This window comes from Chiloscyllium plagiosum, chromosome 13 (assembly GCF_004010195.1).
Source record: "Chiloscyllium plagiosum isolate BGI_BamShark_2017 chromosome 13, ASM401019v2, whole genome shotgun sequence".
Lineage (NCBI taxonomy): Eukaryota > Metazoa > Chordata > Chondrichthyes > Orectolobiformes > Hemiscylliidae > Chiloscyllium > Chiloscyllium plagiosum.
In genome coordinates, this window is record NC_057722.1 from 62,064,409 (window position 1) to 62,089,144 (window position 24,736).

Genomic DNA, 24,736 nt, shown 5'->3' on the forward strand with positions numbered 1-24,736 from the left:
GACTGTAATTAACCAACTCAAATCCCTCATAACCAGCTGTGGCCCTCCACCCGAACTGAATACCCAACATGGATCCTAACTTTGTCCATGTCTTGACTGTGAACTCTAACTCTTGGTATAAACTATTGTCATTGATCGTCCCGTTAATTACAAGCTTGACGCGATGTTTGATTTGTGAAATGTGAACAAGCATTCCCCCGTCAATCTTGTTTGCCTAGGTATTTTGGTGTTTGTTTTTACCTGCTGCTGTTGGTCATTGTGGAAGCCTATGGGGGCCAGGAAGCCATGTTGGAGAGGTTAGACAGTGTCACCATAGCAATCAGTACAGGACCTTGTTGTTGCTGCTGTCCATGTCTACCTCGCATGAAGATGACCAGGTGAGAGGTCACACATACTCACACACCACGTTTCCAGTCACACCAGACAAAGGACATGCATTTCTGTAGCACCTTTCCACGGCATTTCTCCCTTTTGGGGGTTTTGGAGTCACTGGCTGGGTTGCCTTTGTCATACATTCCAAGTTGCCCTTGACCGTTTCAGGGGGCAGTTGAGAGTCACTCACATCACTGTGGGTCTGGAGTCACATGTCAGACCAGGTGAGATTGCCTTCCATAAAGGCTACCAGTGAATCAGATGGGTGTTTGCAACAGGCAGTGGTCTCATGGTGCCCATCGCTGAGACTAGGCCGTGAATTGAAATGGCACCAGCTCCATGATGGTGATGTGAACCCACAATCCCAGGACATTAGTCTCTGGATTACTGATCCAGTCACATTACCACTCATAGAATTCCTGCAGTGCAGATCAAGGCCATTCAGCCCATCAAATCTGCACCGAACCTTCAAACGGCATCCCACCCAGACCCACTCCTTCCCACCCTATTCCTTTAACTGGCATTTCCCAAGGGTCACCCACCTCGCCTGCCCATCACTGGACACAATGGTAATTTAGACATGGCCGATCCAACTGACCTGCACATAGAGTCATAGAGATGTACAGCATGGAAACATACCCTTCGGTCCAACCTGTCCATGCCGACCAGATATCCCAACCCAATCTCGTCCCACCTGCCAGCACCCGGCCCATATCCCTCCCAACCCTTCCTATTCATATACCCATCCAAATGCCTCTTAAATGTTGTAATTGTACCAGCCTCCACCACTTCCTCTGGCAGCTCATTCCATATCCGTACCACCCTCTGTGTGAAAAAGTTGCCCCTTAGGTCTCTTTTATATCTTTCCCCTCTCACTATAAACCTATGCCCTCTAGTTCTGGATTCCCCGACCCCAGGGAAAAGACTTTGCCTATTTACCCTATAATTATGCCCCTCATAATTTTGTAAACCCCTATAAGGTCACCCCTCAGCCTCCGACGCTCCACAGAAAACAGCCTCAGCCTGTTCAGCCTCTCCCTATAGCGCAACTCCTCAAATCCTTGGAAATCTTTTCTGAACCCTTTCAAGTTTCACAACATCTTTCCGATAGGAAGGAGACCAGAATTGCACGCAATGTTCCAACAGTGGCCTAACCAATGTCCTGTACAGCTGCAACATGACCTCCCAACTCCTGTACTCAATACTCTGACCAATAAAAGAAAGCATACCAAATGCCTTCTTCACTATCCTATCTACCTGCGACTCCAATTTCAAGGAGCTATGAACCTGCACTCCAAGGTCTCTTTGTTCAGCAACACTCCCTAGGACCTAAACATTAAGTGTCTAAGTCCTGCTAAGATTTGTTTTCCCAAAATGCAGCAGCTCACATTTATCTGAATTAAACTCCATCTGCCACTTCTCAGCCCATTGGCCCATCTGGTCCAGATTCTGTTGTAATCTCTTCACTGTCCACTACACCTCCAATTTTGGTGTCATCTGCAAACTTACTAACTGTACCTCTTATGCTCGCATCCAAATCATTTATGTAAATGACAAAAAATAGAGGGCCCAGCACCGATCCTTGTAGCACTCCACTGGTCACAGGCCTCCTGTCTGAAAAACAACCCTCCACCACCACCCTCTGTCCTTGAGCCAGTTCTGTATCCAAATGGCTAGTTCTCCCTGTATTCCATGAGATCTAACCTTGCTAATCAGTCTCCCATGGGGTACCTTGTCAAATGCCTTACTGAAGTCCATATAGATCACATCTACTGCTCTGCCCTCATCAATCCTCTTTGTTACTTCTTCAAAAAACTCAATCAAGTTTTCTTTGGTTAACGGGAGGAAACCGGAGTGCCCAGAGGAAACCCAACACCCAAACTCCACACAGACAGTCGCACGAGACTGGAATGGAACCCGGGTCCCTGGCACTGGGGCAGCAGCATTACCCACTGAGCCATTGTGCTGCCATACCATGACACCACCTCCTTCCCAGAAACATTAAACTCTCCTCTCCCCCTTCCCTCACTAATGCAGTACTTTGTGAAGTTTGCAAAGTCCGATGTCAATAATGCCAGGCAGGAAATCCTCTCATTGAATCACTGCAACATGGGTTAGCACAGAATGAGGCCATTCATGCCACCACACCCAGACTGGCTCCTTGAACCAATTATCCAATTGGTCCCAATGCTTCTAATAACTCAAAGATCAAATTTCACCCTTTTAGTTACGAATCTTTATTCAGTTTCCACCAACAGAAAGAAAAGAAACACCCGAGTGGCCAGTGACAAGCAGTGCCCTTCACATCAAAGGGCAACGCTGTGTGATCAAACTGTGAAGGGGAGGGCAGGGGTTAAATCAAAATAGAGTTGGAGGGGGAAATGATGCACTCCACTCCCTGCGGCGCCACCCTCTCCCTGAACAACTCGGTGGATACTGCGTGCTCCTTCTCCAGAGACAACCAGGCTCTAACGTAACCACGGAAGAGGGGCAGGCAGTCGGCCCTAGCGACCCCTTCCAAGGCCTGCTGCCTGGGCCTGTTTATGGCCAGTTTGGCCAGGCCCAGGAGCAGACCCACAAGGAGATCCTCTGACCTACCCTTCCCCCTCCGCACTGGGTACCCAAAGATCAGGAGCGTGGGACTGAAGTGCACCCGAAAACAGAGGAGAAGGCTCTCTAGAAAAGCAAAAGGGAGTGCAAGCGTCCACACCACCACTCATGTTGTATTCTGTCTCGTGGACGATGAGCGATATATGATCAGCATGTCACCCAATGGTATGAGGTTCTCATTCTCCATCTTCCTGAGCTTTATCCTCTTCAGCATGGTATGCTAATGAAAGTGAGCTCCTGTTCATATTTGAATTGCTCAGCTCTGACCCTGACAATGCCTGTGATTGTTGTGTGTATATAACTACCAGGTGCTGTGAGAAAGATCACTGAATTCTTCCTTATTCAATCAGCTAACATTTGCCTTTATGTTACAGGAACTATGCTTAGTCTCCCAGGGTGACAGTGTATGCCACCCCCTTACCATCAGTTTCTGGGGGAATATCGGGAAACACTTGCCCACACAGAGGAAAGTGGGAATCTGAAACTGTCTGGTTGGAGGAGCCTCAATGGGTTGACACTGTCCATTCAATGCCTTTGTTGCTGATAGCCCCTGGATGCTGCCTCAATGAACTCTGGGAGTCTGGGTTCCACAGGCTGTGCCTGAATGAACTCTGGGAGTCTGGGTTCCAGTGGCTGTGCCTCAATGAACTCTGGGAGTCTGGGTTCCAGTGGCTGTGCCTCAAACGGTCATTGTTGTTTGTGTCTCAGGAGTGTCATTTGTTACTTCCACCCGAGTGCAGAGACTGTGATCTGTGTGTTACCGCTCTGGGTACAGTCCCAGTCCTTATCTTCAATGAGTCTCCACAGATACCACTTTTTCAAATACTCCAGCATCTCGCTAACATTTGCGTTCTTAGCATGTGACACTCCCTCCCCCAGAAAAAAAACTTGAATTTTCAAAATCAGGGATGGATAGATTTTTGTTGGCGAAGGGTGTTGGGATTATGAAACCAGGATAGGGAGATGGAGCTAACACAAAGTTCAGCATGTATCCCTGATTATATTATAGGACCGGGGGAGGGGTGGATGGCCTTCGAAAGATCATGCTGTTCTAAACAGGTGATAACGTGTTATTTGCATGCAGGTTCGTTTTTATTTAAAGTTTAGATTTTCCAGTCATGATTAGATCTTACCTGGTATTGAGGAAGAGTAAATACGGCCAACCCTGCTCTGGCACTAATGTGGAGCAGCAGCACCACCAGGTGGCTATCAGCAATACTGCAACTTCAAGGCTGAATTTTTTTTACCATGTTATATTAATTGACTTCTCAAATAAAGGGATCTGGGGTGCGACCATATTCCTACAATGACAGATGCCTTGCTTAAATAAATTGATTAATCAGTGCCTGCTCTCCTATTGTGTCTATGTCATGATAACACCATTACTGTTGTGCCCTCAGCACAGCTACAGCTCGCCACTAAAATTCTCTTCCTTATTTTCAAATAACTTCAAAGCCTTGCTCCCCCATATCTCTCTAATCTCTTCCAGTCAAGACACAACAACCCTGCTTCTTCCTCAGGGACCGGGTGCTGTCAAATAGGACTGGATTAGGTTGGGATATCTGGTTGGCATGGACGAGTTGGACTGAAGGGTCTTTTCCATGCTGTATATCTCTATGACTCTCACCACTTTTTGCAGATACACCATAGAAAGCATTCTATCCGGGTCTAAGAGTCTGGTATGGCAACTGCTTTGCCCAGGACCATAAGATGTGCACAGCCCAGACCATCACAGAAGCCAGCCTCCCATCCATGGAGTCTGTTTACACTTCTTGTTGCTGCAGGAAAGCTGCCAACATCATCAAAGACCCCTCCCACTTCGGTAATGCTCTCTCCCAACCTCTTCCCTCAGGCAGAAGTTACAGAAGCTTGAACACACGCACCAGCAGGTGAAAGAACAGCTTCTTCCCCACTGTTATGAGACTGATGGACCCCTCTAATTTCAAATAATGTTAATCTTATGAAGGTTGATCTTGCTTTGTGAACCTCCTGTGCAGTATATAACCTTGTCTGCTTCGTTCTGTCTAAGGACCCTATGATCTGTGTGTCCTTGTTTACTATGATCTGCTTGTACTGTTCACAAAATAAAACTTCTCACTGTACTTAGGTACATGTCACAACAATAAATCAAATCAAACCCTCCAAGATTTCTACATCAGTCTCAAACCCGCTATTTAGAATTAGAGTTAGATTTTTTTGTCACATGTACTCAAGTACATGAGTTCAGGGGAAGTGTACAAAGTCACTATTCCCCAAAGCCATCGTGGTTAAACGACCCAAATTTTAAAATTACAACAGTGGAAATAAAAGAAGACCAAAAGGGAAGAAAGATGTCCAGATCTTAAAGACTAATCTTATATCCATGAAAGTGTTTGGAACCTAGCAATACAGGTACCTAGGCACAGCCTGGAGCTGTTTGTGCTTGCCTGATGTTAATCGCTGCATTGTAGGAAGCCATGCCCTCAGCTGCCACAGGACTGAACTCTGGGAATCCCTCCCAAAACCTCTCCTCCTTTAAGCTGCTCCTTCCCCTCTTTGACAAAGCCTTTTGTCCCATGTTGTGATACTGCCTGCACGTGGCTCAGGGTCAAATAATGTTCAATGAGGCTCCTGTGAAATGTCTTGGGATCTTTTGCCATAGCAGATACTCCTCGCCCATTTCTGAAAGTTGTGAAGTAACCCGAATTTTACTTTTCACCTGCTCAGGAAGAAATTCAAGATTTTTGTGATGGGATCATTCCAAGTGGCTTTTCTTCGACCTGTCATTTATTTCCTGGGAATTGTTTTATGGACGAATGGCCTGTATGATCCAGATGATGTGAGTGAGATTAAAATCCTCATTGTGTCTGACTCTCCGGTAAGAAGCTCAACCCAGCTCACGCCTGCCCTCTTGGTTGAATGTTCCAAAATACCAATGTCGAAAAACAGCAGGATCTCCAATGGCCTGATCAATACTTACAGTCCACAAAATTCAGTTTAACTGGTCATGACTATCTTGCTGTTCTTTGGGAATTGGCTGGTGTGTTTCCTCCGTTACAACTCCTCAAAAGCACTTCATTTCATTCACTTCACCTGAGGTGGTGACAGGCACTATGAGAATGCAAATCTTTCAATAGTGCTCCACTCAGCGCCTCTGTTCGGTGGGACATGTGTCTCAGCCCCAATTCTCCCCGGCACACGAGCCAGGGGAACGCTATGGGAACAGATGACCTCTGCACATCCAAGGTCAGAGTCAGTTCTGGGAGGAGACGATAGGTACATCCTCTCTCTCTCGGAGCTCCCAGTCAGGGCCTTTCTGCCCAGGATACCACAATAACCAGGGTTATCATGTGGCATTCCCATTCACAGCTCAGAGTCATTTTAACATTCATAATATCATTAAAAATATGATACGGATGCTGAAGATTTGAAATAGAAACAAAGTAATGCTGGAGAGAGTCGGCAGCTCAGACAGCATTTGTAGACAGAGAGAAACAGAGTTCATGTTTTCAGTCTAATACAATTCTCCCACAATCCAAACTGAACTGGACACATTAACTCTGGTTTCCTTTCCACCCTTGCTGCCAGACCTGCTGAGTTTCTTCTCACTCCTTATTTCCATGGCCCATTCCCTTTGAAATAATGTCTGATATTCCAGCGACCTTCCTATTATCTGATGCTAGCTGACCCTATATCTATTGCTGATGACACTAAGTTAGGTGGCACTGTAGACGTGTAGATGATAGTTAAAATTACAAAGAGATATTGATAGGCTTAACTGGATGTGAGAAACGGTGGCAGATGGAGTTCAATGTAAGCAAAAGACCAAAAAAGGAGAGGTCAAGATACTTTCCAGAAGTTAATTGCAGTGGATGGCCAAAGAGATTTGGGAGTTCAGGTGCATAGATCTTTAAAATATTGTAAACGGGTACAGAAAATAATGGCAAAAACAATGACTGCAGATGCTGAAACCAGAGTCTAGATTAGAGAGGTGCTGGAAACGCACAGCAGGTCAGGCAGCATCCGAGGAGCAGGAAAATCGACGTTTCGGGCAAAAGCCCTTAAAATAATGGAGCAAGTTAGTGGGATGCTAGCCTTTATATCGGCTATTTAAGGAGGCAGAAGCAATCCTGCATTAGATAGGTGGAGACAGAGCCCAGACAGAGAGAGAGAGAGAGAGAGAGAGATGAAATGGGTGGGTAAACAAGGAGATTATCAGGCCAAATTGTTTTGCACTGTGGCTTTCTGCAGTGTTTCTCCATTTAAATAATATCCTTCCCGCCAAAGTGCAGCTGGAGCAGAGGAACGGGACTGACTGGATTGTCCCACAGGGAATCAGCATGAAATTGATGGGCCAAATGACCTCCCTCTGCACCATAATGACTCAGGAAAACAATATTGTCTGTGTTGTCCCCCAGTGTCAAAATGTTGGAAAAGCACAGCCGGTCAGGCAGCAATCGAGGAGCTGGAGAGTCGACGTTTCAGGCATAAGTCCTTCATCAAGAATGAGGCTTGTGGGCCAAGGGGGCTGAGAGATAAATGGGAGGGGGAGGGCTGGGGGGAAGGTAGCTGGGAATGTGATAGGTGGATGGACGTGGGATGTTTGGTGATAGGTCAGAGAGGAGGGTGGAGCAGATAAGTGGGAAGGAAGATGGACCGGTAGGACAGTTCAAGAGGGCAATGCTGATTTGAAGGGTTGGATCTGGGATGAGGTGGGGCAGGGAAGATGAGGAAACTGGTGAAATCCACATTGATCCCCACATTGATCCCATGTGGTTGGAGGATCCCAAGGCGGAAGAGGAGGCATTCTTCCTCCAGGCATTGGGTGGTTAGGATTTGGTGGTGGAGGAGACCCAGGACTTGCAAGTCCTTGGCGGAGTGAGAGGAGGGAGTTAAAGTGTTCAGTCATAGGACGGTGGGGTTCTTTAGTGTGTGTGTCCCGGAGATGTTCCCTGAAATGCTCTGCAGGTTGGCGCCCTGTCTCCCCAATGTAGAGGAGACACATCGAGAGCAATGGACACGGTAGATGAGGTGTGTGAAGATACAGGAAAATCTCTGTGTTATCCCACAGCTGTATTGAGTATTTCAGAGATCAGGAGTTTCCCAGCAGACCTCTGCTCCCGTGTGCACCACAGCAACATTTCATTCTCAGGTTCTGTCAGGGCTTGAACCATCCATGGAACACCTCTCATCCCTTTTTCTGCTTTTATTTCCCCATGTTGCATTACTGCCTCAGTTATCTTCAACCAGCATCTTTCTCTGGCTCAACCTGTTTCTGGGAGTGTCCACAATCCTCGGACTTTGGCCTACAAGTATCCTCTTCCGAGAGGCGAAACAGTACATGACAGATGGGAATCTGAAGGCCAAGTTTGCACTCTTTCAGGTGAGTAGCAGCTATCTGTATGATCTACATGTAGAAATTCACCAAAGGTCCTTAGACTGCCTCTTCTATACCCACAAGCCCCCCACTTCCATCATTCACAGTTTCTTCACTGTGGCTGGAATTCCCTGCCTAAGAGAGACAAGGCAGCAGCTCATTACCACCTCCTCCAGGGGCAACTGGGGATGGATTTTAAATACTGGCCAGCCGGAGACACCCACATCTCTGAATGAATTTTAAAAATACACTGGCCTTGTCAGAATTGTCCACATTCCAGAAGTGAATGGAGCAGCTCTTTAGAAACGAACCCTCACTCCTTACCTAGGCCTAAACCCGGGCTTGGGTTCCGTCTGCCAAACCCCACACCCTGGACATGGCTTTGGAAGGTGCTGTCTGAGGATCTTTGGTGAATTTCTGCAGTGCATCTTGTAGATAGTATACACTGCCACTACTGAGCGTCAGGGGTGGAGGGAGTGAAAGCTTATGGATGTGGTGTCAATCAAGCGGGCTTCTTTATCCTGGATGGTGTCAAGCTTCTTGAGTGTTGTTGGGGCTGCACCCATCCAGGCAGCCGGGGAGTATGCGATTACACTCCTGACTTGGGCCTTGTAGATGGTGGACAGGCTTTCAGGAGTCAGGAGATGTGTTACTTGCCGCAGCCTCTGACCTGATCTTGTAGCTACTGCATTTGTGTGGCGAGTCCGGTTGAGTTTCTGGTCAATGATAACTCCAGGATGTTGATAGTGTTACAACATGGGGTAAACCCTCCTGCTTAATTTAAACCAGCAACATAGAAAAGATTTATCCCATGCAGTAACCTGTGAAAATTGGAAAGGCCAAAAACTATTTTAACGTACAAATTAACAACTCTACTTCTTAAAGTATAATATACAATAATTAACAACTATTTACAACGCCTTCCTCTAACCTATATTTCACCTTCCCTTCTACAATACTCGTCCAATAAAATCCCCCGATTAAGATTTACCAAAGATTCAAGTTTTCAAAACCAGCCAGCTGTCAAGTCTTCTCTTTGGATCTTCCTGTGTCTTCTTTTCTTCTTCTTAGGGATTATGCTTCACAGGTCACAGATCGATAAAGAGAGAGCTAGTCTCCGGGCAGTCTGCAGATGTCGTGAGTTTGGCAGTTCTCCTCCCAACTGTTCAATTTTCCCTGGATTTATACCCCCAAAACATCAGATTGTGTCATTAGCTTTTAAGATTGTCAGTATACTAAATTCAAACTTGATTGGAATTTGATACTTTTTGGGATATAATTGATGTTGATTGGCCTAACTTGGATCTGTTTTGTCATTTCCGGGCAACCAGCTAACCTAGCTTTCGACCAAGTGTTACACTGTTACCTTATTCAAAACACTTGGTGCTGTGTTGGGTAGTTCTACTAGCTTTTAATTCTCTTAAAGGTACAGTACACCCACATCTAGTGAAGGATTCAGTGATGGTAACACAGTTGAATGCCATGGGGCAGTGGTTAGATTGCCTCTTATTGGTGTTGATCATAAGTCTGGCATTTGTCTGATGCAAACGTTACTTGCCACTTGTCAGCCTAAACCAGGATATTGTCCAGATCTTGTTGCATTTGGACATGGACTGCTTCAGTATCTGAGGAGCTGCAAATGGTGCTGGACATTGTGAAATCATCGGCGAACATCCCCACTTCTGACCTTATGATGGAGGGAAGGTCATTGATGAGGCAGCTGAAGATGGTTGAGCCTAGGACACTCCCCTGAGAAACCCCTGGAGAGATCTCCTGGATTGGAGATGACTGATCTCCAATAACCACAACTATCTTCCTATATGTCAGATATGACTCTAACCACTGGAGAGTTTACCTCTGGTACCCATTGATTCGAGTTTTGTGAGGGTTCCTTGATACTACACTCGCTGAATGCAGCATTGATGTCAGATGTCAAGGGCTGCCATTCTCACCTCACCTCTGGACATGGATTCTGCATTACTGGTCGACTTGCCAATAAAACGGTACACAAAAACAGCCAAGGAACACAGCTACAGAAATACGAAACGATCGCCACAAATGAAGTGATGCTGCAGATAAAATATATTTAGATTTTCAGAAAGCCTTTGATGGGGTCACATTATAGACCCTAAAGTTAGAATATGTGGAGTCAAATGAATAAGGATAGCAAGTTGCTTATTAGACATGAAAGAGAGAGTCAAGGTTAAAGATGGTTACTTGGGTGGCAAAAGGTAGCAAGTGATGCTACTCAGGGATCAGAACTGGCAATATTATAATTTACCACTTACATGAAAAATTTGGATTTCAAAGTTTGCCAATGACAAAATGAAAGGTGTGGTTCATCCAGAATCGGGTGAACATGAGTTGTATCGGAGAACATCAAACAATATACAGAGTGGACATGAAAAGGACCTAAGCCTCTGGCTAGAGAAGTGTCAGGTGGTACACTTTTCTCAAAGAATAAGCTCACAAACTGTTCCAAAATTTAGCAACAATATGGGTTAGAGAGAAATAGCAGGATTCGGGGTTCAGTATGCTAAATCCTTAATACGAGAGACAGTAAATATAAGGCAAAATCTGGAGTTTCTTTCCAGAGGGAGTGAATTGAAAAGTAGGTGATGTATTAGGTAGCCAAGGTTGGTGTCACAAAATGCGCTTTCACATGTTGTTGTTATTGTTGTCTGGAGCTATAGACAGTAGAGGCTCCAATGTCTTTTCTGTCACAGGTACAACCAACCATTCGTGTGCATTAGGTTTGACATGTTGAACCCCAGCCTGTTTGGCTGTGCTATGAATGCACCTTCCCTGTTGTGAAGTCATAAGAAGATGGGAACTAGGAGCAGGAGTAGACCATTTGGCCCATCGAGCCTGTTCCGCCACTCAATAAGATCATGGCTGACCTTTTTGTCGACTCAGCCCTCTCACCATAAACCTTAATTCCTTTACTGTTCAAAAATCTCTCCATCTTTGCCTGAAAAGCATTTAACGGGGGTAGCCTCAACTGCTTCACTGAGCAGGGAATTCCACAGATTCACAACCCTTTGGATGAAGAAGTTGCTCCTCAACTCAGACCTAAATCTGCTCCCCCTTATTTTGAGACTATTCTCCCTCGTTCTAGTTTCACCTGTCAGTAGAGACAACCACCCTGCTTCTATCTTATTCATTCCCTTCATAATTTTCTGTTCTTTATCAGATCCTTCCCTCATTCTATGAGTATAGTCCCACTCTACTCAATCTCTCCTCAGAACCCAAACGCCCTGGAATCAACCCAGCCAATCTTCTCTGCACCCCCTCCAGTGCCAAAATATAATTCCTCAAGCAAGGAGATCAAAACTGGAATCTGGAATGGGAGCTGAATACAGATAGGGTTCTGACTCTGAGGCAGGGACACTACCCACTGCATCTCACAGCCTCCTTTCAAAACACATGGGGGGGTTGGGGAACGGGGAATGGAATCGTTTTGAGGAGAATCCAGTTCATGTTTTCGCCTTGTCTCTCTAATAAACGCTGTGTACGGCCTGCTGCATCGCCATCAGAAAACGCAACCAAAGTAAATGGATAAGAAACGGAGCAGTTAAAGTCTTTCAGTCAGCAGGATTGTCTGAAAACCAGCCAACAGGAACTGCACGATTGCAGGCTGACAGCATCGGAGCAGGATTAGATTAGATTAGATTCCCTACAGTGTGGAATCAGGCCCTTCGGCCCAACACTGAGGAGCTGCAAGGACAGAAGAGCATCAGGAAGGATCAGTGAGGTCACAATGACTGGGTGAGATGAAGAGGTGTGGGAAGAGATGCGGGTGCAGTATAAACACTGGCGTTGACCCATGGTTATTTTATAGGAGGACTGCAGATGCCGGAGATCAGAGGCGAGAGTGTGGTGCTGGAAAAGCACAGCAGGTCAGGCGGCATCTGAGGAGCAGGAGAACCAACGTTTCGGGCGTGAGGAGAATCCTGCTCCTCAGATGCTGCCTGACCTGCTGTGCTTTTCCAGCACCACACTCTTGACATAGTTATTTTATACTCTACCTGTTCAGAGATGTTACAACACACCTCCTGAACAGATAAGATTTGAATCTGGGCATTGTGTCCCAGAGGGAGAGACAATACCACCAGGACCCTGGGAATGACCATGGAATGGTGAGGATAAGGATGGTCAAATTCTAAGCGGGTGGCGCTGCTGCCAGTGCATCTGGAACCTGTGGGTTTAAGCCTCCATCCTGGAGACGTGAGCCCATACTTCCAGCTGCAGCTCAGAGACAGTGCTGCACTTTCAGAGAGTGCCACATTTTCGGATTGAATAACAATGTGCATTCTCAACTGGACGTTAAAGTCACAATTCGAAGAGGTTCAGGATAGCTTTTCCCAGAGTCTAGCTCCAAATGTTAGCCCTAATCCAGAATTCATCTGTTTCTTCCTATTAACAGGACAGGAAAATGGTGTCTCGCAAACTTCCTCACACACTTTCCCTTTCTCACCTTCCACAGGTGATTTTGATCCTGTCCTCGCTGCAGAATTCTATCCTCGACATATTGTCAGGAGCTGGACACGTCAGCTGTTCACCCCCCTACTCCTCAAAGACCAGAGCACAACGTATGTAACTCCAATCTGGAATAGAGCATGGTGGGACTCAGCCAGGGCTTTGGGTGGGGGGGGTGGGGAGGATGCTGGCAGGATTGAGGACCCAAAACCTCACCTTCCAGCTGCCGTGAACTACAGCAGATTGGGAACACAGTGGGTGGCTTATTAACTCCCAGTCTCATGTGATACCATGTGTTCACTGAGCTACAACCACAAATGCATTGATCTAAAATTTCTCCTGCCTCTCAAATCTCTCCGTGGCCTCACCCAACTTTAACTGTGTGCAATTCCCACCTCTTCTACATCCCTGATTTTCATCATTACACCTTTGGGCAACTGTGGTTTCAGCTATCTGGGTCCGAAGATCCAATAGTCTCTCCCAAACCTCTCCACCTCTCTCCTCCTTTACAAGCATACCCCAAAACCTATGCTTTTGGTCACCTGGCCTAATGTCTCAGCCAGCTTGCTGTCAATCTTGTTCAAGGAGAGGCTGAATAGGCTGGGACTTTTCTCTCCTGGAGCGTCAGACTCCTAGGGGTGACATTATTGGGGTTTATAAATAAGGAGGGGCATAGATAAGTTGAACAACCGAGGTCTTTTTGGGGGGAGTCCAAAATGAGAGGATAAAGGTTTAAGGTGAGAGGGGAAAGATTTAAAAAGGACCTGAAGGGCAACTTTTTCACGCAGAGATTGGTTCATATAAGGACTAAACTGCCAGAGGAAGTGGTAGATGCAGGTACAACAGTTGAGAGAGATTTGGACAGGTTAAGGAATAGGAAAGGTTTAGAAGGATATGGGCCAAATGCAGGCAAATGGGATAAGTTTACAAAATTCAGTTGGCATGGATGAGTTGGACCAAAGTCTCTCTCTGACCATGCTGTATGACCATGCTTCTATTCACAACCTCCCCACTCGAGCATCAATAACTTCAGTAGTTGGGGGTTAAGTTACTGGATCAATAATAATGAGTCAAAATCCTCCAGTATTGGCTTGAGAATTTGAATTTAAGAAACAAAGGACGTAAGATGCTGGTCTCATTAAAAGGGATGCTGATGCAGTCGGATTGTAGTAAAAACACAAAATGATTAACTAATGTCCTTTCAGGAAAGAAAGAAGCTGTACTTACCCAGTCTGTGCCTGTTTGCAAATCCAGTCTCTCACTGCCATGACAGAACCTCAACTTCCCTCCGTAATGGTCTCTACATCTCCCCACTAGTAGAGAGCTCAATAACCAATAGGCTTAAGGCTAAAAGGAGTGGTGAGGAGAATATATTTCACTCAGAGGGTTTTGAGAGTCTGGAATCACTGTCTGAAACTGGTTGAGCTAGAACTATTGCAATGTCATAGTCTCCAGGGCAATGGGTTAACAGGTAGAAATTGGGATTGTGCAGTCAGATCTTTGTTGACTAGCACATGCATGATGGGCTGAATGGCTTCTTTCAGTGCTGTAAGTATCCCTGACCACTAGAGAAGGAACATTCGTGCCCCTTTGACCATTCCCACAGGAAAACACCCACCCATTGTACATGCTTCTGAATATGGACAGGAGCCAAAGTGCTGACTCCAACCCACTTTGTGCTGACACTCCACTCCCACAATATTCTCTCTGCATCCCTCCATCCCACCCTCAGCTTCTCACAAACCTCCAAACCTGGGGTTATGAGGCCAATTGTATCACTACTAAATTGAAACCAAAGTTATTCAAGCAAAGAGCAGGGCACAAACCTAGAGGGCATTCTGCTCCCTACTATCCAGTATGTTAAACAGTCCATTATACCGAGTCTCAATAGGCAGCTGACTTCAATGCCGTACAATGAGTGAGTTAGAAACCCGAAGGAGCCATTCCCTTAGATCATTACTGATCTACACCTTCAATACATTTACCCCCATTAACACCTTCAACCAGCAAAAAAATGGTTGAGAAATTTTTAACTGACCCCCAAACTGCAGGTTTTTGGGGAAAAGAGAGAAAGTGAGACAGTTCCTGACTCCCAATACCCTTTATAGGAGCAAATGTTTTTTTTTAAACCATCACTCCCCCGTGGCCCAGTTCTTTAAGCTTCTTGATTCTCTGACCAGAGGAGATAGTTTCAGTCCATGAACCCTAGCAAACTCTTCAACTATTTTACTCACGGGAATAGGTGGAATGAGGGAGATGCTGCAGCTGTAATAAGATCAGAGAGTGACAGTGTAAGATATTTACTTTGCACCTTCCTACACTGACTGGGACTGTTTGGAATAAATTTCACTCCCCACAATTAACAATGTCTCTCAGGAACATAACGATTGCAGTAAAGCAGGACAGCAGACCATCTCCAGGTCAAACACATTCCTGCGACTTTAATGTGTGTGGAAACCCAATCACTTCTTGCAGAGGATTATAGATGTCATCAATCCTATTGAATTAAAAAGTAGAATGAAATATGAGCTTTTATCTCAAAGGGGCGTAAATACAGCTGTCCCCGTGTTCTGATTAGACCCCATCTGGAGTTTGGGTTCAGTTCTGTGGCTCCACACCTCAGGAAGGAAATAATGGCCTTGCAGGAGATGCAGCAGAGAATTACCAAACATCTACCAGTACTAAAAGGGTTAATCTAGGAGTTCAGGAATAAGGTTGCTCCATTAAGCTCTTTAAGTGATGATTAAAAGAGCTCCTTTGCTTTTTCCCTTCACTCTTTCATAGATGTGGGCATTGTCAGCAAAGCCAGAATTCATTGTCTATCCCTAATTGAGAGGCTTGCTCGGGCCATTTCAAAGGGCAGGTAAGAGGCAACCACATTGCTGTGGATCTCAGTTCACACGTGGGCCAGACCAGGTGTGGATAGCGATTTCCCTCCACACAAAAAAAAAATCAGCAAACCAGATGAAAGCAAAGGATCATGGATGCTGGAGACCTGAAATGAAACAAAGTGTGGTAGCATCTGTGGAGAGATACACAGAGTTTAACATTGAGTTCATTTACTCTTCTCCCAAAGAAGTCATTGGACTCAAGTGACCAAATGGGTCTTTGACAACAATCAATGATCATTTCATACTCACCATTTTGGAACGTAGCTTCCAAATCCAGACCTAGATCCAAATCCGGCCCTCAATGTTGCATTGACCTGTGAAACCAGTCTGAAGCCCATCTAACCTACACAATTCCATTTTCATTCATGACTATCCAATGACCATTTAAATGCTCTTAAAGTTGATGAGTCTACTACCATTGCAGGAAGTGCATTCCATGCCCCTACTACTGACTAAAGAACCTACCTCTGATATCTGTCCTACATCTATCATCCCTCAATTTCAAGCTGTGTCCCCTCATGCGAGCCATCACCAATGTGGAAAAAGGCTCTCACTGTCCAACCTATCTAACCCTCTGATTATTTTGTAGGTCTCAATTAAGCCACCTCTCAACCTTGTTCTCTGCAATGAAAACAGCCACAAGTCCCTCAGCCTTTCCTCATAAGCCCTTCCCTCCATACCAGGCAACATTCTGGTAAATCTCTTCTGAACCCTTTCCAAATCTGCTGTGAGATTTGAACCCCTTCCCTGCAGAGCATGACCCAGGGCCTCTGAAATTACCAATACACCACCATCTGGACAGAAAGGTTTTATCCTCAGGTGGGGAATTGCATCTCTTGATCTTGTTGGGTAAGTGGATTATGGGTTTTGAGTAAATGGGAGGTGGTGGAGTTGAGATATTGATGAGCCATTGTTGAGGGGCTGAATGGCTACATCCTGTTCCTAAACATCTTAAACACCAAGCCATTTTGCCACTTTGCAAGAAATATTAACTCCAGAACTTTCTCTTCCTTCACAGTCATGAATAACCAGCTCCTAATCATAGAGATGTTCTTGGTAGGAATGTTCACACGAGTATCATACAGGAAGCAAGATGATCGGCCGGGATACAGAGCACTCGACACGGTTGAATCTCAAGGCAAAGAGGAAAGGAAATGCCAACAGAACATTCTGACAAACTAGGTCACCACTGAAGGATATACAATGTCTTCTGCAAAACAGCAACCTAACCAGGGGGCATCGATAATACTGAACTGAACAAAACAAACAGTTTAAAAGTACAATGTTACACTGAACTGCCTTTTAGGTTTTACCCCTTTCCCCCTCCTCCAACACAGAGACTTGAGTCAGAACTTTGTACGGGCCCAAACCCCACTCCTGATATTTGGGCACATTGTCTGGGCTGATACTGCCCACTGAGAGAGTGCTGATCTGTCGGAGGTCCCACCCTAGAAATGATTCTCTTCTCTTTTTGCTCCTCAGCCTGTGGGTCAGCATAACCCCTGAACCATCCTTACAATACAGCAGGAGACCATTAGGCCCACTGTACCTGTAACAGCTCTGTGCAAGAGGAATTCAATTCATTGGAGCTCACAATGATCTCCCTCCTGCTCTTACCTCAGTTCCAGCATTTTCCTTTCCACTCCCACCTTAAGTATTTGTCTAATTCCCTATTTAAAGTGACCACTGAATATGCCACTTTCAGGCAATGCATTCCATGAACCTGGTTGGCTTGAACCTTTGAAACCCCAATTCAACCCTCATGATTCCCCTGGGGCAGAATGGTTGACCAACGTAAAAGCAATTTCCTGTTAGAATTATTTCATTAGAAAGATAAAGATATGACCAATGTAGTATAAATGCCTTACCAGTTGGTGCAATTTTAATTGTAAGGAAATCAAGAATTATGGGGAAAAGGACAGAAACGTGGAGTTGAGGAATATCAGATCAGCCTCAATGGGCCAAATAGCCCACTCTCATCCTAAACCTTATGATCTTTAGGTGAAAGATGCAAATTTTTTTCAAAATCACAGGATATGGGAATGTGTAATCAAAGGTCAGGTGATTGGTTATCAAGATAAAGATACACTATTCCATGCTGTAGACGTGACAGTTCTTCCTTGTCCCCCTTATTCTATTTTTTGGCTCAAGTACCAACATTTGATGCCAACATCACCACAATCTTTCTGGACCTCTTGACTACGGTTGTTGAGCCCAGGCTAGCAATTAGAGGAACAGGAGGTGCTTGCTATGATAAGAAAATGGAGGAGGCAGCCTTACAGTCCTTCGAGTCAGCATTAGGGCTCCTGACTGACCTCTGGGACAGACAATTCCCAACACACAGAGTGGAGACACTTCTCATCTCAGTCCTAAGTGGCTGAACCCTTATCCTGAGATGACACTCGCTTGTTTTGAGACTTTCTAAACAGGATGGAAACAGCAGACATCCTTTTGCTACTGCTCCACATCCTGAGTTTCATGAAACCACATTTCATTCATCTGCACTTCAAAGCTGGAGTGAGAATCGAGATCTAGGAGTCACTGCTGACAAATAAAGGATCGAAGAGTGTGGCACTGGAAAAGCACAGCAGGTCTGGCAGCATCCGAGGAGAGTTGATGCTTTGGAGATAAGCCCCTTCATCAGGAATGGGATGAGAATAGACAGAGATAGAATGCGATAGACAGATTTGAGAATTGCTCAACTCTCACCCCGCCCTGCCCCAGTGCTTTTCCAGTGCCACACTTTGACTCTGTCTTAAATAGGTAACCCTTTATTTGTAAACAGTGACTCCTAGATCTAGGTTCTCACTCAAGCTTTAAAGATGCTTTGGAAGCCTCTTGCGGAAAAGGTAGCAGATGCCGAGTCTTTGAGAATGTTCAAGACAGTGGTGGATCAAGTCTCAGTTCCTGGGGATTTTAGGGGGAGTGGATGAAGTGAAAATCTAGCTTAGGTTCCCACTCCAGATTGGCCGCATCATCATTAACTGCTGCTGTCACGGTTTCTTAGGTAGAGGAGGAGAACAGGACTGGAATCCTTCCATCATTCCCATGGTGATCAAACAGTCTGTGGTGGTGTGGGGTAGGTTCACACTTTGGAGCATTGCCAATGCAGTGCCTGAGGGACTTGCAACTTGAGTGAGTTCCACGTTCCAAGTAGGAAGGGCAGAAAAACTTTTCTGCTGGAAGATAACAATTCATCAAGAGAGGGGTAAAAAGGGACACCAGACAGAGTTTCAGTTTAATGCTGTTTAATCAGACAATTTCCACTGTTTAACAGCTATAAGTTGATTAAAAGATCAGCACAAAATCCATTTATCAACAACATGCATCTCTATTAAAAATCTCAGCTCAAAGCCGATCTTATAGCACCTTGCATTTCAACTATGGTTAATTTAACCTCCCTGTGCCCTCAACCACCCAAGTTTAACAAAATGTCTAAGATTAAATCTTATCATTTTTTTTCATGTATAAATTTAAATGATTCACAAGGATTGCCCACAGGAACATTGTATTGCATAAATAACATACAGACTTTTAAAAATACAACACCAAGACAGAAATACTTCTGCACTCCATCTGCCATCCAACAGTCAGGGAAAAGCTTGTAGAGTTTGGCTACTCCTGATTTGACTGAAATAGCAAGTCACACACCCCACCCTCCCCAACACCCCCCACACATTAAATCCACCCCCATAAATCGGCCATGATAACACTGAATGGCAGAGCAGACCCAATGGGCTGAATGGTCTTCTTCTGGTCCTAACATCTTATCGTCTTACGGATGTGACATTTGAGGGTCAGGGTCAATCTGACACAGCTAATAACCAGCTTGTCGTGAGCGTGCTGTAGGTGGGGAAGCTAAAGTTTTGTAGCCATTGTAGCCAGATCTGCAGTGTCGTGCCTGGGGACTCCCAGTGAGCAGGGAGGATGTGGGTGCGGTACTTACTCAATAAGCAATGGTCATCGTTCCCAACTTGAGGGCTCTCGCAGCCAGCAAGCCCACTTCCCATCAAAGGGAGCACCCCCCCAACTCAATCACAGACGAGTATCCTTCTGGCCCTTTGACAAACTGCAACAAGATTATTTCAGTGCAACTCCGGCCTCAGCATTGAGGCAGCATCGAGACAGCAGAAACTGCAGAGAGCCTGGAGTTTGGCAATGCTCTCACGTTTCCTGACATTACAACACAGTGACTGAACTCCCTAAACCACTTGATCAGCATGCCAAGTGTTTTCGGATATCCCATAATCATGAAGGGCCCTACACAAAGACTCATAGGTTTTGAAAAATGTTTTGAAAATAATAAGACAGAGACGACATAGAGAAATGCAGATTTCAGTGCAGCCCAATCCATTGCTGTTAGAGTACAACATGCAATGGAATAACAGTCAGATAGCACGTGGAATTTATCTCATTTATAGTGCTGGTGCTGTCAAAAAGCCTTAGGATCTTATTTTAAATAAAGTCAGCGTAACTTCAACAAACCTGAAAAATGATACAGACACAGCCCAGCGCACAGGACAACAAACATCTTTACAACTGAAGTTGTCCTGTTCTGCAATGAGGGCTACTACACACAGTGGTTATGTCATTGTGTCAGTGATCCAGAAGCCTGGCGTAATGATAGTAGCATGAATTCAAATTTCATCACGACAGCTGCAGAGTTAAAATAACTCTGGAAAAATAAGCTATCAAATATTACCGGATTGTCATTAGAAACCTATCTGGCTCGCTCATGTCCTTTAGGGTGGGAAATCCATCATACTAATGAAAAATCATCGCAAGTTGAAACGTCAGTTTGCTCTCTCTCCATGGATGCTGTCTAATCTGCTGTGATCTGCAGCATTTGTTGTTTTCTGTCATCCTTACCTGTTCGTGCCTACATTGAACTCTAGACCCACAGCAATGTGGCTAACTCTGAAATGGCCGAGCAAATCATTTGGCTATCGAGAGAGCTACAAAAAGCAAAGCTACAACAACAGGACAGACAGCGTGCCATCCAACTGCACAACCTGAGTCCTCCTTGTTAAATCTGTGAAAATCAGGATAGCAATCCCACAGACGAACCAAGTTACAGTCTGATGTGATCATACCTAAAGATACCTACTTCCCAGCTAATATGCAAGACTCCTGTTGTAACCTTGCCTGGTTATGTCCTGCCCCATAGGCCATTTTCACCAGACATTTGACAGGGAGTAAGAAATATGAGGCCAGATTCCAAAAAGCCAACCAAAGAGGTAGATCATAAGGGGCATTTGAAAAAGGGATATGGAGTTGGAGAGGGTTTAGGAAGGGAATTCCAGGGTTCAGGCCAAGCAGTTAAAAGCACAGCCACCAATTTCGAAGCAATTGCAGTTTGTGATGCTCTAAAAGCAAGAATTACATGTAGTAGTGATCTCGGAGGGTTATAGGGCTGGAGGAGTTTACAGACCTATGGAAAGGTTCAAAAACAAGGATGGGAACACTGGGTGCCAACGAAGGTCAACGAGGGCAGAGTGGGGGGAGCAGAACTTAACATGAGTTACGATACAAGCAGTAGAATTGACGACCATCTTAAATTTACAGTGAGTAGACAGGGAGGCTGGCCAAGATGGCACTGAAGAAGTCAGGTGTGGAGCAAACAAAGGTATGAATGAGGATTTCAGCAGTGGATGAGATGAGGTAGGGTCAGTCATATAATGTTAGAGGTGGAACTATGAGGATGCATTATTGAAGCACATGTCAGGGTCAGATAAGACAGCAAGGTCATAAATAGCCTGATTCAGTCCTCAGCAACATGCATGGCGGGGGGGGGGGGGAAAGAGTCATTAGCTAGGGAGCAGAGATCATTCAGGAAGTAAAGACAACAGCTTTAGTCTTGTTAATATTTATTTGGAGGATGTGGGACAAATAGTCCAACAATGCAGAGACTATGGAGGGGTCAAGATGAGTGGAGGTAGAGCTGGGCGTCATCAACAGATATGTGGCAGTTGACACATTGGGACATTTTGAAAACATTCAAAAACAATGTGCTTCACAGGAGCTAAGGGCAGCCTGTAGACAAGAAATAGGAGGTGGTTAAGACAAATCCTTGGGTGATGCCAGAGGTAAAGGCGTTGACAGTGAGGAGAAGTCTTGGAGGCATAGTATACAATCAAGAGTAGTCTTGGTGTTCTCGATATTGATCCCACACTCCTTGAAGTCTCACAGCATCAGGTCTAAAATGGACAAGGAAGGCTCTGGCTAATTACTGCCCAGTCAGCAATAAATCAGGATTCCTCCACATAAAGGAGGAGGGTGGCAAGGACATAGAATGTGCTTTAGTTAAGGGACTTCAGTTTTCTTTTCTATTAATTTGTGGGGACTGTGTGCATCATAAGCTGGGCCAGTATTCATTCCACTTGAGAAGGTGATGGTGAGCTGCCTTCTTAAACTGCTGTCTTTGAGGTATAGTGTACCAACAATGCTGCTTTGAGGGAGGGAGTTCCAGGGTTTTGACCCACTGACACTGAAGGAATGGCAGTATATTTCCTGTAATTTGCAGGTGTGGTGTTTCCATGTATGCCATGCCCGTCCTTCTTGATGGTAGAGGTTGTAGGTTTGGCAGATTCTGTGGAAGGAGCCTTGGAGTTCACCAAGTGTGGTTCAGCAGTACCACCACTGACTGAGCTGACCAAGTCCTGAAGCTCACTGCTGTCAAGCTGCACCTGTACACGTGGTGGGAGAACTAACAAGGGGAAAATAAACCGATTTCTCTCACCCCGGTGGATGTACCTGTCCATGAAGGGATTGACCACCAAACAGAATAACACCCATCATGTAGTATGGGATGACGACATTGCTGAAGGAAATAAGATTGACAGCAGATTGAGCATCTCAAAACACAGCAGCAAAGAGGCCCAGTGGGCCATCAATCACAATCTGTAACCTCACTCCCAATATATCCTTTACTTCAACATGGTCAAGTTATAAAACAGCAAGACACACATTTAATAATGGAGTAGTATGTTGTAGATAGAGCTCAGTCACCCTATAATTAATAGTTCAGGTCAAAGCTCTGCAGGTGCACTTGTGAACGGGGATGGAAATGTAACCAACAGGAGGAGGAGGCTCCTTGAGCACCCTATCGTTAATGATGGCAGACACCAATCTGTAAGTTCCACATTCTCAGTGTTAGCTACCACATTCAGGCAGAAGCATTCAGTATCTGTTCCATCTTGGCCTATTCCTGAGGCCACACCATCACAGAAGTCAGTCATCAGCCAATTTAGTTAGTTCCACGTGACATCAAGACATTGCTGAAGGACACAGGAAACTGCAAAAGCCATTGGGTAAAACGTTCTATTTGCCTGGATAAATGCAGTGCCAATAACACTAAAGAAGCTCAAAGCCATTCCACAAAAAGGCAGCCTATCCACAACCATAAACATCCACTTACTACCCCACCAATGCACACTAGCTGCTGTGTACACCATCTACAAGATATGCTGCAGCAACACACCAGACCCCTTAGACAGCACCTGCCAAACACACAGTTACCTCCAGTTGTAGGTTCCCCTCCAAACCACGTTATTGTAACGTGGAACAATATCAGCACTCCTTCAGTGTCACAGGATTCTGGAATTGCTTCCCTAAGGGCTCTAGGGGTACACTGCATGGATTGAAGTTGTTCAAGAGGCAGCTCACCACCACCTTCTGCAGGACTATTAGGGATAGGTCTTCACCAATGATGCCCACATCCTGAGGATGAAAAAGGAAACAAAGAGCATTCATGACTGGTAATACCGTCAGCTCGCGAGTTTGGAGTTGAATGACAACAACTCACACCTCTGGCAAGGTGTTTTTATCAAAAAAAGAAATCTGAATGGAGGACCTACTGGAAACATGCAGATCAGTGAAAATTGATGGGGATGAGGGAAGAAGCAATTGGAAGCTTTAGTTAAACACAGGCAGTTCTAATAAAAGATCTAAAACACCAAACTGTTCTTTTAAAGGACTGGCGGATCCTGCTTTGTATTTACAGGGTGTTTATCCTTATTTATTTCAATCTTGTTCCTTAAATTAACTTCTGCAGAGAGGCTGCGTGAATACAGAATGTTTGGTACTAGTCTGCACACAAACACTGACAATCCTGGGAAAACATGCATAAGTGTGCAGCCAGAAAGCAAAGGATAGCATAGGCTGGGAACACAGTCCAACATCTCCTTGTCCATGGGCAGTGTGCAGACAAGTACAAGACATGCACCAACCTCGAGCACTGGAATTCCAAAGAGTATTCTGATTCAGTCCTTAACCTCATCGTACTGTGCAGGACAGTCATTCAAAAGAGTATGGACTCCTCTTAAGCGTATGAAACAGGAGAGAAAACCCACAAGGGCTTCACCTCAAGAGTAGTCCAAGCTTCCAAAGTGCAAAAACGATCGATTATACACCAGCACGTTCAAACTGTCGAGTGCAGGAGTTTCCTCCACACAAATAGTGCACGCTCCACTAGAAATGGAAAGGTCAGACACAGCACCCGGGTTGTACACAAATCCTTCTACCTATCGGAGAGTCTGCCTTGACATGCCGCAACCCGATCTCCACTCTGTCACTGATCAGTCAGAATCACTGTCTATACTTACACACAAGACAAACCATAAAGTGGCTTACAGAAAGGGAATCTCAACTGTTGCATGAGAAAGGAGTTGTCATTAAACCACCTCTTATAAATATGCAGCAGCTAGCATTGTGGGTATATCCATCACACCAATTCTGTCTCATCTCCTCCAGTGCATCACATCCCATGGCTGCAGCATTGAGCTGACAACACTCTTGTTTCAATAACCCTCTTGGATTCAATAATTAGATTAGATTAGATTACATCTAATCCTTCGGCCCAACAAGTCCACACTGACCCGCCGAAGCGCAACCCACCCATACCCCTACGTTTACCCATTACCTAACTCTACGGGCAATTTAGCATGGCCAATTCACCTGACCTGCACATCTTTGGATTGTGGGAGGAAACCGGAGCACCCGGAGGAAACTCACGCAGACACGGGGAGAA

At 45.3% G+C, this 24,736-nt stretch overlaps 1 protein-coding gene across 1 annotated transcript in view; it reads left to right on the plus strand.

Moving 5' to 3' along the window:
• The window catches only part of LOC122556127 (organic solute transporter subunit alpha-like), a 33,542-nt gene extending 16,554 nt beyond the window's left edge, over nucleotides 1-16,988 (plus strand). Inside the window, exons 5-9 of the mRNA XM_043702602.1 lie at nucleotides 219-377; nucleotides 5,689-5,800; nucleotides 8,198-8,344; nucleotides 12,825-12,930; nucleotides 16,727-16,988. Of these exons, the coding sequence (XP_043558537.1) occupies nucleotides 219-377; nucleotides 5,689-5,800; nucleotides 8,198-8,344; nucleotides 12,825-12,930; nucleotides 16,727-16,890 (688 nt within the window). The 3' untranslated portion in view covers nucleotides 16,891-16,988. The remainder of the gene's footprint in view (nucleotides 1-218; nucleotides 378-5,688; nucleotides 5,801-8,197; nucleotides 8,345-12,824; nucleotides 12,931-16,726) is intronic.
• Nucleotides 16,989-24,736: the final 7,748 nt, after the last annotated feature.